We start from the raw sequence: 14,655 nt of genomic DNA on the forward strand, positions 1-14,655 counted from the left end.
GGCATGGCAGGCCTTAGACTGTCCTCTTCCCATCGCTGTCTTACTCTGCTGTCCTTGGTGTGGTCATGCTGTTTTATAGCCACCCTCCTTCCTTCCCTGCACTGCCTTGGGCATGGCAGGCCTTAGACTTCCTCTTCCCATCGCTGTCTTACTCTGCTGTCCTTGGTGGGGTCATGCTGTTTTATAGCATATTTTCTGATCTCCCACGTCAACAGATGTGAAGACCTGTTATTGCCTGAACCCCTGTCATATGTGTACTAAGCTTAAGATCAAATACACACATTAAAGATCCTGTAATTGAAATCAGCATTCTGTCGGCTATGGAAATACAAAATAAAAAAGCTAAACAGGAAAAAAATATATAAAAAAATAATAAGACTGCTAAAATGGTTTCATCTGAAAATGTGCCACAGGATACTGCCAACAAATATTTTGCTATAAGAATGAATGTGCCCGTTGTGCAAGGCTCACATTCAGCGTTGAAGTCTACTTAGGCACAAAGGCAAAAGAGGCACAGACAAAATACCAGCTGCCATGGCGAAGTGGTTAGCATCATGAACTGACGGCTGGGAGGACACGGGTTCGAATCCCAGCGGAGGTGGGTTTTTCAGCCCATGGCCGGCTCCTACCCAGAGTTGAGTGTGCTGTGGGCTTAAATGGGGAGACTGGGACCACACAGTCGAGTGTCATCCACTTCACGGATGCATCTTTGGGTGTGTTGCTCTAATTGCCTGACCAACACTGCAAGTGTCTGTATCTCTCAGGCCTGGTTGATGCCGGGATACCATTATGACAGGAAGCGTAGAGTACAGCCTTGTCACGCAGTCCCAAACCAAAATGGACCTCCATAGCAACATAGTCGTCATCCTCCTCCTCCTTCATCATCATCAATATAAACAAAACAGTCCCAAAGTCTGTGGCCTTTTATACTGTATTGTATCTTAATGTAGTGCTGTTTGTTTATGTTGTTATTTTATTTCTTTTTTTAAAATTTTTATTTTATTTTATTTCATTTCATTTTAATATTTTCCACAGACCTGAGGGTAGACTCCTGTAAGACCTGACCAGCATGTTGGCTTTATGTTGTAAGGTCAAGCATCTGCTCCATCTGTTTTATACAACAGATGTGGTGTAGCATACATGGATCACTGTGTATGCTTTGACACATAGGTGACAGTGACGGTGACAGTGACAGCGACAGTGACACAGCAGGGGGGTGTTGATCACTGTGTATGCTTTGACACATAGGTGACAGCAACAGTGACAGTGACAGAGGGGGGTGTTGATCACTGTGTATGCTTTGACACATAGGTGACAGCGACAGTGACAGTGACATATCAAGAGGGTGTTGATCACTGTGTATGCTTTGACACATAGGTGACAGTGACAGTGACAGTGACACTTCAAGGGGGTGTTGATCACTGTGTATGCTTTGACACATAGGTGACAGTGACAGTGACAGTGACACTTCAAGGGGGTGTTGATCACTGTGTATGCTTTGACACATAGGTGACAGTGACAGTGACAGTGACACTTCAAGGGGGTGTTGATCACTGTGTATGCTTTGACACATAGGTGACAGCGACAGTGACAGTGACATATCAAGAGGGTGTTGATCACTGTGTATGCTTTGACACATAGGTGACAGTGACAGTGACAGTGACACTTCAAGGGGGTGTTGATCACTGTGTATGCTTTGACACATTGGTGACAGTGACAGTGACAGTGACACTTCAAGGGGGTGTTGATCACTGTGTATGCTTTGACACCTAGGTGACAGTGACAGTGACAGTGACATATCAAGGGGGTGTTGATCACTGTGTATGCTTTGACACCTAGGTGACAGTGACAGTGACAGTGACATATCAAGGGGGTGTTGATCACTGTGTATGCTTTGACACATAGGTGACAGTGACAGTGACACTTCAAGGGGGTGTTGTGTTTGCAGGGGTCGGTGGTGGAGTGGTCTCTACAGGTGGGAACCTACTTCAGATCGTTGTACTCCTTCCGTGTGGCTGAGGGACAGGGCATTCCGGATGATGTCAGTTGATGACCACGTTTTTTACATTTTTTTTATTTTATATACACATTTCATTGTTGTTATGGTATCTGGGAGGTGCTTTTACATGTATTCTCTCTCTCTCTCTCTCTCTCTCTCTCTCTCTCTCTCTCTCTCTCTCTTTCTCTGTCTCTCTCTTTCTCCATCTCTCTCTCTCCGTCTCTCTCTCTCTCTCCCTCTGTCTCTCTCTCTCTGTCTCTCTCTCTGTCTCTATATATATCTCTCTCTCTCTCTTTCTCTCTCTCTCCCTCTCTCTCTCTCTGTCTCTGTCTCTCTCTCTCTTTCTCTGTATCTCTCTCTCTGTCTCTTGCTCTCTGTCTCTCTCTCTCTGTGTCTCAGTCTCTCTCTGTGTGTCTTTCTCTGTCTCTCTCTCTGTCTCTCTCTCTCTCCCATCTCTCTCTTTCTCACTCTCTTTAAGCCCTTCCATATAGCATATATGGATAAGTGTGCATGCTTTGATGCCTACTTGTAACTGAAACTGTAACTGTCCACAGTTTATAACAATTGTGAGAATTGATTAAAAGTTACATGGTTACAGTTATTGTTACCGTTTTGATCAGTGAGTCAGTTTGAACCGAGGTTTGTTTGTAACTACACAAAATGAAACAGTTTCAGTTGTAATTAATAATGATAATGATAATAACAATGATAGTAATAATGGATACTTGTTGATCGCTTCTCTCCCTAGAAAGGAGCTCAAAGCACTTTACAGTAAACAGTAAACACACATAGGCCATTGCTTAAAAAAGGGGGAAAAAAAGATTTAACACACAAAAGCATAAAACATAATCAAAGACTGTGCAGATTACACTATTTAACACACACACACACACACACACACACACACACACACACACACACAGAGTTTGCATGGCTTATTACTGGATGTCATTAAAAAGGTATGGAAGGCCAATCCTTTGGCACTTTCAAAGAGAGATGTTTTCAGACCAGTTTGAACAGACTGAAATGAAGGAGGGTGGTGAAGATCGTGAGGTGAACTGTTCCAGACACATGGAGCGTGGAACGGGAAGAGGAAGAATCACAGAAAGATCGGGTTTTTACACTGAGCTCTGATGACTGGATTCAGTTTGAAATGTTTGCTCTTTATAATTATCAGTCAGTGAAATGTTGTTATCAATCAAGTGGTGGTCACTTATGCTGATGTGTGTGCGTGTGTGTGTGTCGGTGTCGGTGTGTGTGTGCAGAACGTGGACGAGCTGTGCACACTACAGCCCACAGCAGGCCTGGTGATTATGGACTTCCACCTGCAGTTTAAACGAACCTGCCCCTAGGACACACACCACCCCCTGCCACACCCACCTGTACACTCTTCCACCCACTGGACACACCACAGTGACTTCCCCTTGTTCACAGTGAGGGAGACAGGACGACGCCAAACGGAACCAAAGGATTTGTCGTTTCCCACAAGGACGGTGGAGTGTTGCGTTTTACCTCCAGGCTGCAAGGACAGTGCCGCTTTTCCTGATGGAGGGATGGGGAAGAGAACGGGGTCACCGTGTGACATTGTGTTAGGAATGTGTTGGCTGTTGGCTGGCTCACAACTCAGGTGTCAGCTTTCTCTGACTGACTGAAGGATGGACCCACACAGCCTGATGTTAGAAGATGATTCATGTTCCATACAGCCAAGGAACTTTCCTCTTCTATATAGCCAAGGGAATTCCCTGTTTTTTATAGCCAGTAAAGATTCCTGTTTTTTTACAGCCAAGGAAGTATCCTGTGCTTTATAGCCAAGGACGTTTCCTGTTCCTTGTAGCCAAGGACGTTCCATGTTCTTTATAGCCAAGGGTGTTTCCTGTTCCTTATAGCCAAGGGAATTTCATGTTCTTTACAGCCAGGGACATTTCCTGTTCTTTATGGCCAAGGAAGGTTCCAGTTCGTTATAGCCAGGGAAGGTTCCTTTTCCATATTACCAAGTGACCAAAACACCAAACATTATGGCAGGGGTCTAACTTGACCCTGTTAGATCGAGGGCAGAAAACAAGCGTCTGTTTAGCCTGAAGTGAGCAGCTGTACCCAGCGGTGGTGAGCATTGTGTGAAGATTCCTGCAGTCCTTTGAGGTGATGGGCCCTCACAGTACAGACAGTGGTGTAAGGTGATGGGCCCTCTCAGTACAGACAGTGGTGTGGTGTAAGGTGATGGGCCCTCACAGTACAGACAGTGGTGTAAGGTGATGGGCCCTCACAGTACAGACAGTGGTGTAAGGTGATGGGCCCTCACAGTACAGACAGTGATGTAAGGTGATGGGCCCTCACAGTACAGACAGTGGTGTAAGGTGATGGGCCCTCACAGTACAGACAGTGGTGTAAGGTGATGGGCCCTCACAGTACAGACAGTGGTGTGGTGTAAGGTGATGGGCCCTCACAGTACAGACAGTGGTGTGGTGTAAGGTGATGGGCCCTCACAGTACAGACAGTAGTGTAAGGTGATGGGCCCTCACAGTACAGACAGTGGTGTAAGGTGATGGGCCCTCACAGTACAGACAGTGGTGTGGTGTAAGGTGATGGGCCCTCACAGTACAGACAGTGGTGTGATGTAAGGTGATGGGCCCTCACAATACAGACAGTGGTGTAAGGTGATGGGCCCTCACAGTACAGACAGTGGTGTAAGGTGATGGGCCCTCACAGTACAGACAGTGGTGTAAGGTGATGGGCCCTCACAGTACAGACAGTGGTGTAAGGTGATGGGCCCTCACAGTACAGACAGTGGTGTGGTGTAAGGTGATGGGCCCTCACAGTACAGACAGTGGTGTGGTGTAAGGTGATGGGCCCTCTCAGTACAGACAGTGGTGTAAGGTGATGGGCCCTCTCAGTACAGACAGTGGTGTGGTGTAAGGTGATGGGCCCTCACAGTACAGACAGTGGTGTAAGGTGATGGGCCCTCACAGTACAGACAGTGGTGTGTGTGTGTGTATGTGTGTGTGTGTGTATGTATGTATGTGTATGTGTGTGCGTGTATATGCTCACATGAAATTGACGGTGTGTGGGTTTAGGGTTATTGTGTTTTATTGTTGGGGAGACGGGGGTGGGGGGAGGGAGGTGGGGGTGTGATGGATGCCTGTGGTGGCATGTCAAGTTCTGGATCAACTATACTGCTGTCACATTTGGCTGCTGTTTTTACGCCCGTCAGATGGTTGCTGTTTTTACGCCCGTCAGATGGTTGCTGTTTTTACGCCCGTCAGATGGTTGCTGTTTTTACGCCCGTCAGATGGTTGCTGTCTTTAGCGCTGTTTTGTATATACAATGTACAAGGTTTAAAACGCTTAACAGTCCTGGGTACTGAAGACACTGGAGGGCTGCTAAAGATGATGGTGCACATCCCCCTTTTTTCTTTTCTTTTTAACTTCAGTTTAGATGTGTCATGTGACAGTTGTTTTATGTTGTGCTTAGGTTTATATACCCATTGATTTTTTCCCCACACCAAAACTGAGGTTTGGTACCGAAAAGACCTACAGGAATCATGGCTGGGGAGAGCTGGTAGGGAGATGATTGGACAGACTGGGTGTCAGGGTGGTACTGTACCTGTACACCATGTCTTGGGGAGAGAGCTGGTAGGGAGATGATTGGACAGACTGGGTGTCAGGGTGGTACTGTACCTGTACAACACCATGTCTTGGGGAGAGAGCTGGTAGGGAGATGATTGGACAGACTGGGTGTCAGGGTGGTACTGTACCTGTACAACACCATGTCTTGGGGAGAGCTGGTAGGGAGATGATTGGACAGACTGGGTGTCAGGGTGGTACTGTACCTGTACACCATGTCTTGGGGAGAGCTGGTAGGGAGATGATTGGACAGACTGGGTGTCAGGGTGGTACTGTACCTGTACAACCATGTCTTGGGGAGAGCTGGTAGGGAGATGATTGGACAGACTGGGTGTCAGGGTGGTACTGTACCTGTACAACACCATGTCTTGGGGAGAGCTGGTAGGGAGATGATTGGACAGACTGGGTGTCAGGGTGGTACTGTACCTGTACACACCATGTCTTGGGGAGAGCTGGTAGGGAGATGATTGGACAGACTGGGTGTCAGGGTGGTACTGTACCTGTACAACACCATGTCTTGGGAGAGAGCTGGTAGGGAGATGATTGGACAGACTGGGTGTCAGGGTGGTACTGTACCTGTACAACACCATGTCTTGGGGAGAGAGCTGGTAGGGAGATGATTGGACAGACTGGGTGTCAGGGTGGTACTGTACCTGTACACCATGTCTTGGGGAGAGCTGGTAGGGAGATGATTGGACAGACTGGGTGTCAGGGTGGTACTGTACCTGTACACCATGTCTTGGGGAGAGCTGGTAGGGAGATGATTGGACAGACTGGGTGTCAGGGTGGTACTGTACCTGTACAATACCATGTCTTGGGAGAGAGATGGTAGGGAGATGATTGGACAGACTGGGTGTCAGGGTGGTACTGTACCTGTACACCATGTCTTGGGGAGAGAGCTGGTAGGGAGATGATTGGACAGACTGGGTGTCAGGGTGGTACTGTACCTGTACACCATGTCTTGGGGAGAGAGCTGGTAGGGAGATGATTGGACAGACTGGGTGTCAGGGTGGTACTGTACCTGTACACCATGTCTTGGGGAGAGCTGGTAGGGAGATGATTGGACAGACTGGGTGTCAGGGTGGTACTGTACCTGTACACCATGTCTTGGGGTGAGAGCTGGCAGAATTTCACTCCAAGGAATCTGTCAGAGCCAAAGTAAAACAGTACAATACCTACAGTGATCCTGAAGGAAGGGGGCGGGGCAAGGAATGTACAGACAGCTGGGCAGGAAACAAAAGGGAACAGAAATCCTGCACTGACATTTTTTAATCTATTCAAACCCCTTGAGTGCCTCGTGACATCACTGATGACGTCATCAGAAAAAGGGAAATAACTCTGTAAGGCTGAAAAGTCTCACAGTTTCACGAGAGTGGTGTATCTCCAGACCATTTTCTCAGTTGTAGGATTATTGTTTTGGAGATTTTTTTTTGCCTTGAAACAGCACTCTGTACAATTTTCCCCCTGGCACTGAAGGGGTTTCACTGTGTTGATCAGCCTGCTGTGTTGCCGCCAGTCCAAACCTGCAGTCAGACAATACATTTCATGAAGGGATTGTACATGACCCTTTGATATTTCTGTGGAATTGCTTTGGTCTGTTCCCACATTGTCTGCAGTCGCCACAGTCATTGGTGGTCAGTGTTACAGTGTGTAGCTTGTGTACATAGCGCGTCTCCGTGTTGCTGATATTATTGTGTCAGATGACGTCAATACTTGTGTGCGGGTTGGTTTGAACACACCCTGTCGCCGTGTAGTGCCAGTTTCATGTATATAATGACTGAGCCAGGAGATTTTGATTTGTTTTTGGAATGATGACTTGTTATGACACCACAGATCTTGTTATGATATTTATCTTCTTTGTCATTCAGTGTTTAGATCAGTCTGCACATGTTATGTTACACACTGCATACTGAGGTAGTCTCTGGTGTTTTTCTTGTCATCTTTTTCAGTAGCAGTTTATGTTTTGAACTGTTTGGAATTGTCGGCCATATCATAAAACAATCATTTTTCTACTCATATATCACATTCCAGTGGAGACATCTTGTATGTGGCTGTAGTTTCTACGTGCCTTGAAAGTAGGTTTGTCTCTTTGAATTGTTTTGTTTCTTTGTCCTGGAGTATGTGTTTTGTTTCTTTGTCCTGGAGTATGTGTTTTGAAGCAGCTAGCAGTATTGAGCCAGGACAGTTGGTCCATTGCACTGAGGGAACTGACGTGTGTGTAGACAGTGTAGTGTTGTTGTTGACTGTGTCCCATGTCCATAGTCTGTGGTCCATCGCACTGAGGGAACTGACGTGTGTGTAGACAGCGTAGTGTTGTTGACTGTGTCCCATGTCCATAGTCTGTGGTCCATCGCACTGAGGGAACTGACGTGTGTGTAGACAGCGTAGTGTTGTTGTTCACTGTGTCCCATGTCCATAGTCTTTGGTCAGTCATGCTCACAAAAAGAGAAATCATCATATTTTGAGATATAGATATATCGGCGTCTGTCAGTATTGACAAAGTGGGGAGTTGCACTGTGAGTGTTGATGGATGCAGCGCTGGATGTGGCTGGACAGACCAACACACGTGTCAGGCGATGTTGGACTGATCTGTCTGGCTGGCTTTGGGCCTTTCTCCTCAGTCTTTTTGCAAGTGTCCCGTCACACCTGGAGAGGCCTTTCTGCACCACCTGCCTCCAGGTGATTGTCCCGAGGCTGCAGCTTCCCAGGAGTTGAGGTCAGCATTGAAAGCCTTCAGATCTCTCTTGTGGACATGTAGAGAAACCATGGTGGTTTGTGGAACTGAGTCGAGGGTCAGGCAGCTGAAGACAGCTGGTTAACAGCAGACATCGTGTGACAGGCAGCATGGAGTGTGTGTAGGGCAGTGATATGCTGGTGTGGATGTTAATCTGCTGTCCTTGAGGGATGTAGAAGCACACTGATTTGCTGGTGTGGACATTAATTGGCTGTCCTTGAGGAATGTAGAAGCACAGTGATTTGCTGGTGTGGACATTAATTGGCTGTCCTTGAGGAATGTAGAAGCACAGTGATTTGCTGGTGTGGACATTAATTGGCTGTCCTTGAGGAATGTAGTAGCACAGTGATTTGCTGGTGTGGACATTAATTGGCTGTCCTTGAGGAATGTAGAAGCACAGTGATTTGCTGGTGTGGACATTAATTGGCTGTCCTTGAGGAATGTAGTAGCACAGTGATTTGCTGGTGTGGACATTAATTGGCTGTCCTTGAGGAATGTAGTAGGACAGTGATTTGCTGGTGTGGACATTAATTGGCTGTCCTTGAGGAATGTAGTAGCACAGTGATTTGCTGGTGTGGACATTAATTGGCTGTCCTTGAGGAATGTAGTAGCACAGTGATTTGCTGATGTGGACATTAATTGGCTGTCCTTGAGGAATGTAGAAGCACAGTGATTTGCTGGTGTGGACATTAATTGGCTGTCCTTGAGGAATGTAGTAGCACAGTGATTTGCTGGTGTGGACATTAATTGGCTGTCCTTGAGGAATGTAGTAGCACAGTGATTTGCTGATGTGGACATTAATTGGCTGTCCTTGAGGAATGTAGAAGCACAGTGATTTGCTGGTGTGGACATTAATTGGCTGTCCTTGAGGAATGTAGTAGCACAGTGATTTGCTGGTGTGGACATTAATTGGCTGTCCTTGAGGAATGTAGAAGCACAGTGATTTGCTGGTGTGGACATTAATTGGCTGTCCTTGAGGAATGTAGTAGCACAGTGATTTGCTGGTGTGGACATTAATTGGCTGTCCTTGAGGAATGTAGTAGCACAGTGATTTGCTGGTGTGGACATTAATTGGCTGTCCTTGAGGAATGATACAGGAAGAAAAGTCAGCCATATTGCCACCCCCCATCTCCATGTAGGGATCAAGAGTGACGGTTATGGTCCTGAACCATGTTTTCCATTCCATTTTTCCATTCCACATTTTGTTATGTCTTCTTTCTCTGTTGTTCCACCTCTTCATTCATAAATTTAGAATTTTGAAAAAAAATATGTAATGGCAGCAAAAATGAATTATGTTGACTTTAAAGAATTAGGAATGTAGAAAGTTAATGTGGTTAAACCAAACCATCAGCTTATTCCACATTCCCCACCTTCAACAGGATTTACACAATGACAGTCGATGAAAATGTATGTATGGCTCATTCTTGGTGTAAATATTCATGTTTGTAATACTGGTGTATATTGATATGTTTGTTTTTTTAATACAATGCTGCTATTTTAAATGTTGAATACCCAAGGTTCTTTTTGAGTTTTTTGTCTAAACTGATCAAACATATCTGCGATCACTTCTATTTGATATTGTACATCCAAAGCCAAGAGAGATGTTTGTGTCAGCTGTAGTTTGTCACGTCACTGTGCTGGGTTAGTGTTGGAGTGTTCAGCACATTAGTTTGTCACGTCAGTGTGCTGGGTTAGTGTTGGAGTGTTCAGCACATTAGTTTGTCACGTCACTGTGCTGGGTTAGTGTTGGAGTGTTCAGCACATTAGTTTGTCACGTCAGTGTGCTGGGTTAGTGTTGGAGTGTTCAGCATGTTAGTTTGTCACGTCAGTGTGCTGGGTTAGTGTTGGAGTGTTCAGCACATTAGTTTGTCACATCACTGTGCTGGGTTAGTGTTGGAGTGTTCAGCATGTTAGTTTGTCACATCAGTGTGCTGGGTTAGTGTTGGAGTGTTCAGCACATTAGTTTGTCACGTCACTGTGCTGGGTTTGTGTTGGAGTGTTCAGCACATTAGTTTGTCACGTCAGTGTGCTAGGTTAGTGTTGGAGTGTTCAGCATGTTAGTTTGTCACGTCAGTGTGCTGGGTTAGTGTTGGAGTGTTCAGCACATTAGTTTGTCACGTCACTGTGCTGGGTTAGTGTTGGAGTGTTCAGCACATTAGTTTGTCACGTCACTGTGCTGGGTTAGTGTTGGAGTGTTCAGCACATTAGTTTGTCACGTCACTGTGTTGGGTTAGTGTTGGAGTGTTCAGCACATTAGTTTGTCACGTCAGTGTGCTGGGTTAGTGTTGGGTTCGTGTTGGAGTGTTCAGCACATTAGTTTGTCACGTCACTGTGCTGGGTTTGTGTTGGAGTGTTCAGCACATTAGTTTGTCACGTCACTGTGTTGGGTTAGTGTTGGAGTGTTCAGCACATTAGTTTGTCACGTCACTGTGCTGGGTTAGTGTTGGGTTCGTGTTGGAGTGTTCAGCACATTAGTTTGTCACGTCACTGTGCTGGGTTTGTGTTGGAGTGTTCAGCACATTAGTTTGTCACGTCAGTGTGCTGGGTTAGTGTTGGGTTAGTGTTGGAGTGTTCAGCACATTAGTTTGTCACGTCAGTGTGCTGGGTTAGTGTTGGAGTGTTCAGCATGTTAGTTTGTCACGTCAGTGTGCTGGGTTCGTGTTGGAGTGTTCAGCACATTAGTTTGTCACGTCACTGTGCTGGGTTAGTGTTGGAGTGTTCAGCACATTAGTTTGTCACGTCACTGTGCTGGGTTAGTGTTGGAGTGTTCAGCATGTTAGTTTGTCACATCAGTGTGCTGGGTTAGTGTTGGAGTGTTCAGCACATTAGTTTGTCACGTCACTGTGCTGGGTTAGTGTTGGAGTGTTCAGCACATTAGTTTGTCACGTCACTGTGCTGGGTTTGTGTTGGAGTGTTCAGCACATTAGTTTGTCACGTCAGTGTGCTGGGTTAGTGTTGGAGTGTTCAGCATGTTAGTTTGTCACGTCAGTGTGCTGGGTTAGTGTTGGAGTGTTCAGCACATTAGTTTGTCACGTCACTGTGCTGGGTTAGTGTTGGAGTGTTCAGCACATTAGTTTGTCACGTCACTGTGCTGGGTTAGTGTTGGAGTGTTCAGCACATTAGTTTGTCACGTCACTGTGCTGGGTTAGTGTTGGAGTGTTCAGCACATTAGTTTGTCACGTCAGTGTGCTGGGTTAGTGTTGGAGTGTTCAGCACATTAGTTTGTCACGTCACTGTGCTGGGTTAGTGTTGGAGTGTTCAGCACATTAGTTTGTCACGTCACTGTGCTGGGTTAGTGTTGGGTTTGTGTTGGAGTGTTCAGCACATTAGTTTGTCACGTCACTGTGCTGGGTTAGTGTTGGGTTAGTGTTGGAGTGTTCAGCACATTAGTTTGTCACGTCACTGTGCTGGGTTAGTGTTGGGTTAGTGTTGGAGTGTTCAGCACATTAGTTTGTCACGTCACTGTGCTGGGTTAGTGTTGGAGTGTTCAGCACATTGCATTCCTCTTCGTGCCGGCTTTTTGTGGATCTTTTTTGGTGGGGGGTGGGGTTTGCTGAGAGCTTTAATGTTTTTTGTATCAATGTTGTTTTTGTCAAGCCATTTTGAAATAGATTTATAAACTAAAAAATCCCTTTTTTTTTCTGTGCAAAAAATGTTCATGATGTCGGGTAACAGTTAGCAAGCAAGTGCAAAGTATGGCAAGTTGTTTATTGCTGTTTTATTCCAGAACCATATCTGATGTTTTAAAATGTCTCAGCTCCGTATGGGGACGGCTACACACAACATGCATATCACACGTCGTTTTCATGTTGCGGAGAATGCACAGTCTAGTTCCACAGTAGATTGCGTTTGATTTGATTGTGCTGGTTCCATGCTTCAGAATAAAACTGTGCTTTGTAAGTGCTTCATCACGAGCTGTTGACACTAAAGCGTTGGCAGAATTCTTATTTCAAAGCAGAAAATTTAGATCTACTTTAGGTGGCGAGGATATGTACACACTGAACAGTTGGATGTGTTGAAAATGTGCTGCACCTCTAAAACACACACACATGGATTGTATCTTTTGCTTTGAATGGAATTTGTGTTCACACAGGGCACAGTGTCAGGATTGGTGATTCAAACGGCTAAATTAGGGCTGTTGATAGATTTTGAATGGTAAAACCGTTTTCCTGCTGAAAGGTACTGATGAGGGCCTTGAACAATTAATGATCACATTTTCCTGACATTAGGGCCAGACAAACTACTGCCAGATTATTCAGTTTTATTTTTGTCTGTAGTACTTTTCTGTGTTACAAGCAAGTAATTGGGTGACTAAAATTATTCTTGATTTGTCTGTATATATTGTATTCAGATTGTTTTATTTTTTGGATTTTTTTTATTATGCCAATTTTAAATGATGGTCATGATTTAAAAGAAAAAAAAAGGTAAGAAAGAAAAGAAATCAAGTAGGCATTATTAACTTGTCACCAAGGTTTCACATTTTGAATGAACAGATCACTGGCTGAATGATACTCCTTGCAGTCCTCAGTTCTGTGGGAAGAACAGCTGTCATGAAAAGAGCGACCAATGTCATGCCTGTGGAGATATCTAACTGGTCATGTGTAGTGCATGGCAGTGGTTTGGTCAGTGTCTTAACATTCCAGGAAGACTAGAAACTAACTGTGGGGTAGTGTCTTAACATTCCAGGAAGACTAGAAACTAACTGTGGGGCAGTGTTTCACCATTCCAGGAAGACTAGAAACTAACTGTGGGGCAGTGTCTTAACATTCCAGGAAGACTAGAAACTAACTGTGGGGCAGTCACCATTCCAGGAAGACTAGAAACTAACTGTGGGGCAGTGTCTCAACATTCCAGGAAGACTAGAAACTAACTGTGGGGCAGTGTCTCAACATTCCAGGAAGACTAGAAACTAACTGTGGGGAAGTGTCTTAACATTCCAGGAAGACTAGAAAGTAATCTGTGTGTCAGCGTTTCACCATTCCAGGAAGACTAGAAACTAACTGTGGGGCAGTGTCTCAACATTCCAGGAAGACTAGAAACTAACTGTGGGGCAGTGTTTCACCATTCCAGGAAGACTAGAAACTAACTGTGGGGCAGTGTCTTAACATTCCAGGAAGACTAGAAACTAACTGTGGGGCAGTCACCATTCCAGGAAGACTAGAAACTAATTGTGGGGCAGTGTCTCAACATTCCAGGAAGACTAGAAACTAACTGTGGGGCAGTGTCTCAACATTCCAGGAAGACTAGAAACTAACTGTGGGGCAGTCACCATTCCAGGAAGACTAGAAACTAACTGTGGGGCAGTGTTTCACCATTCCAGGAAGACTAGAAACTAACTGTGGGGCAGTGTCTCAACATTCCAGGAAGACTAGAAACTAACTGTGGGGCAGTGTCTTAACATTCCAGGAAGACTAGAAAGTAACTGTGTGTCAGCGTTTCACCATTCCAGGAAGACTAGAAACTAACTGTGGGGCAGGTCACCATTCCAGGAAGACTAGAAACTAACTGTGGGGCAGTGTCTCAACATTCCAGGAAGACTAGAAACTAACTGTGGGGCAGTGTCTTAACATTCCAGGAAGACTAGAAACTAACTGTGGGGCAGTCACCATTCCAGGAAGACTAGAAACTAACTGTGGGGCAGTGTCTCAACATTCCAGGAAGACTAGAAACTAACTGTGGGGCAGTGTCTCAACATTCCAGGAAGACTAGAAACTAACTGTGGGGCAGTCTACCATTCCAGGAAGACTAGAAACTAACTGTGGGGCAGTGTCTCAACATTCCAGGAAGACTAGAAACTAACTGTGGGGCAGTGTCTTAACATTCCAGGAAGACTAGAAACTAACTGTGGGGCAGTGTCTCACATTCCAGGAAGACTAGAAACTAACTGTGGGGCAGTCTACCATTCCAGGAAGACTAGAAACTAACTGTGGGGCAGTGTCTTAACATTCCAGGAAGACTAGAAACTAACTGTGGGGCAGTGTCTTAACATTCCAGGAAGACTAGAAACTAACTGTGGGGCAGTGTCTCAACATTCCAGGAAGACTAGAAACTAACTGTGGGGCAGTGTCTCAACATTCCAGGAAGACTAGAAACTAACTGTGGGGCAGTGTCTCAACATTCCAGGAAGACTAGAAACTAACTGTGGGGCAGTGTTTCACCATTCCAGGAAGACTAGAAACTAACTGTGGGGTGATTATAGCTAGTTGATAGTAATCTGGTGATTGCTGTGTCTGACAGTTAATGATAAAGGTATGAAACAGAACAAAATAATACAAAGTGAGCTCAAATTAGGGGAAAAAACG

At 45.4% G+C, this 14,655-nt stretch overlaps 2 protein-coding genes across 11 annotated transcripts in view; one reads left to right on the forward strand and one right to left on the reverse strand.

Moving 5' to 3' along the window:
• LOC143301321 (uncharacterized) overlaps nt 1-4,882 on the forward strand; it is a 205,155-nt gene extending 200,273 nt beyond the window's left edge. For 4 of the 10 annotated variants that reach the window (XM_076615535.1, XM_076615528.1, XM_076615537.1 and 1 more), the window contains 3 exons: nt 1,949-2,041; nt 3,265-4,138; nt 4,319-4,443. In XM_076615535.1, coding sequence (XP_076471650.1) covers nt 1,949-2,041; nt 3,265-3,351 — 180 coding nt within the window. In that variant the 3' untranslated portion in view covers nt 3,352-4,138; nt 4,319-4,443. Of the gene's footprint in view, nt 1-1,948; nt 2,042-3,264; nt 4,460-4,838 lie in introns of those variants that run through there. The other 6 variants (XM_076615531.1, XM_076615530.1, XM_076615532.1 and 3 more) reach the window with 6 other exon arrangements.
• A 1,404-nt stretch (nt 4,883-6,286) lies between these two features.
• On the reverse strand, nt 6,287-14,204 carry LOC143301323 (uncharacterized). Its single transcript, XM_076615539.1, has 2 exons — nt 6,493-14,204; nt 6,287-6,416 (listed from the first exon to the last, which is right to left on the reverse strand). Exon 1 carries the CDS (start codon nt 9,591-9,593, stop codon nt 8,337-8,339), a length of 1,257 nt encoding a protein of 418 aa, XP_076471654.1. The 5' UTR covers nt 9,594-14,204; the 3' UTR covers nt 6,287-6,416; nt 6,493-8,336.
• Between the last annotated feature and the right edge of the window lie 451 nt (nt 14,205-14,655).

The sequence above is a fragment of the Babylonia areolata genome, chromosome 27 (assembly GCF_041734735.1).
Source record: "Babylonia areolata isolate BAREFJ2019XMU chromosome 27, ASM4173473v1, whole genome shotgun sequence".
In the NCBI taxonomy this organism is placed as follows: domain Eukaryota; kingdom Metazoa; phylum Mollusca; class Gastropoda; order Neogastropoda; family Buccinidae; genus Babylonia; species Babylonia areolata.

What these genes read in the sequence shown, in the direction of transcription:
- LOC143301323 (XM_076615539.1), bottom strand. Translation starts at nt 9,593, where the DNA reads ATGAAGAGGTGGAACAACAGAGAAAGAAGACATAACAAAATGTGGAAT.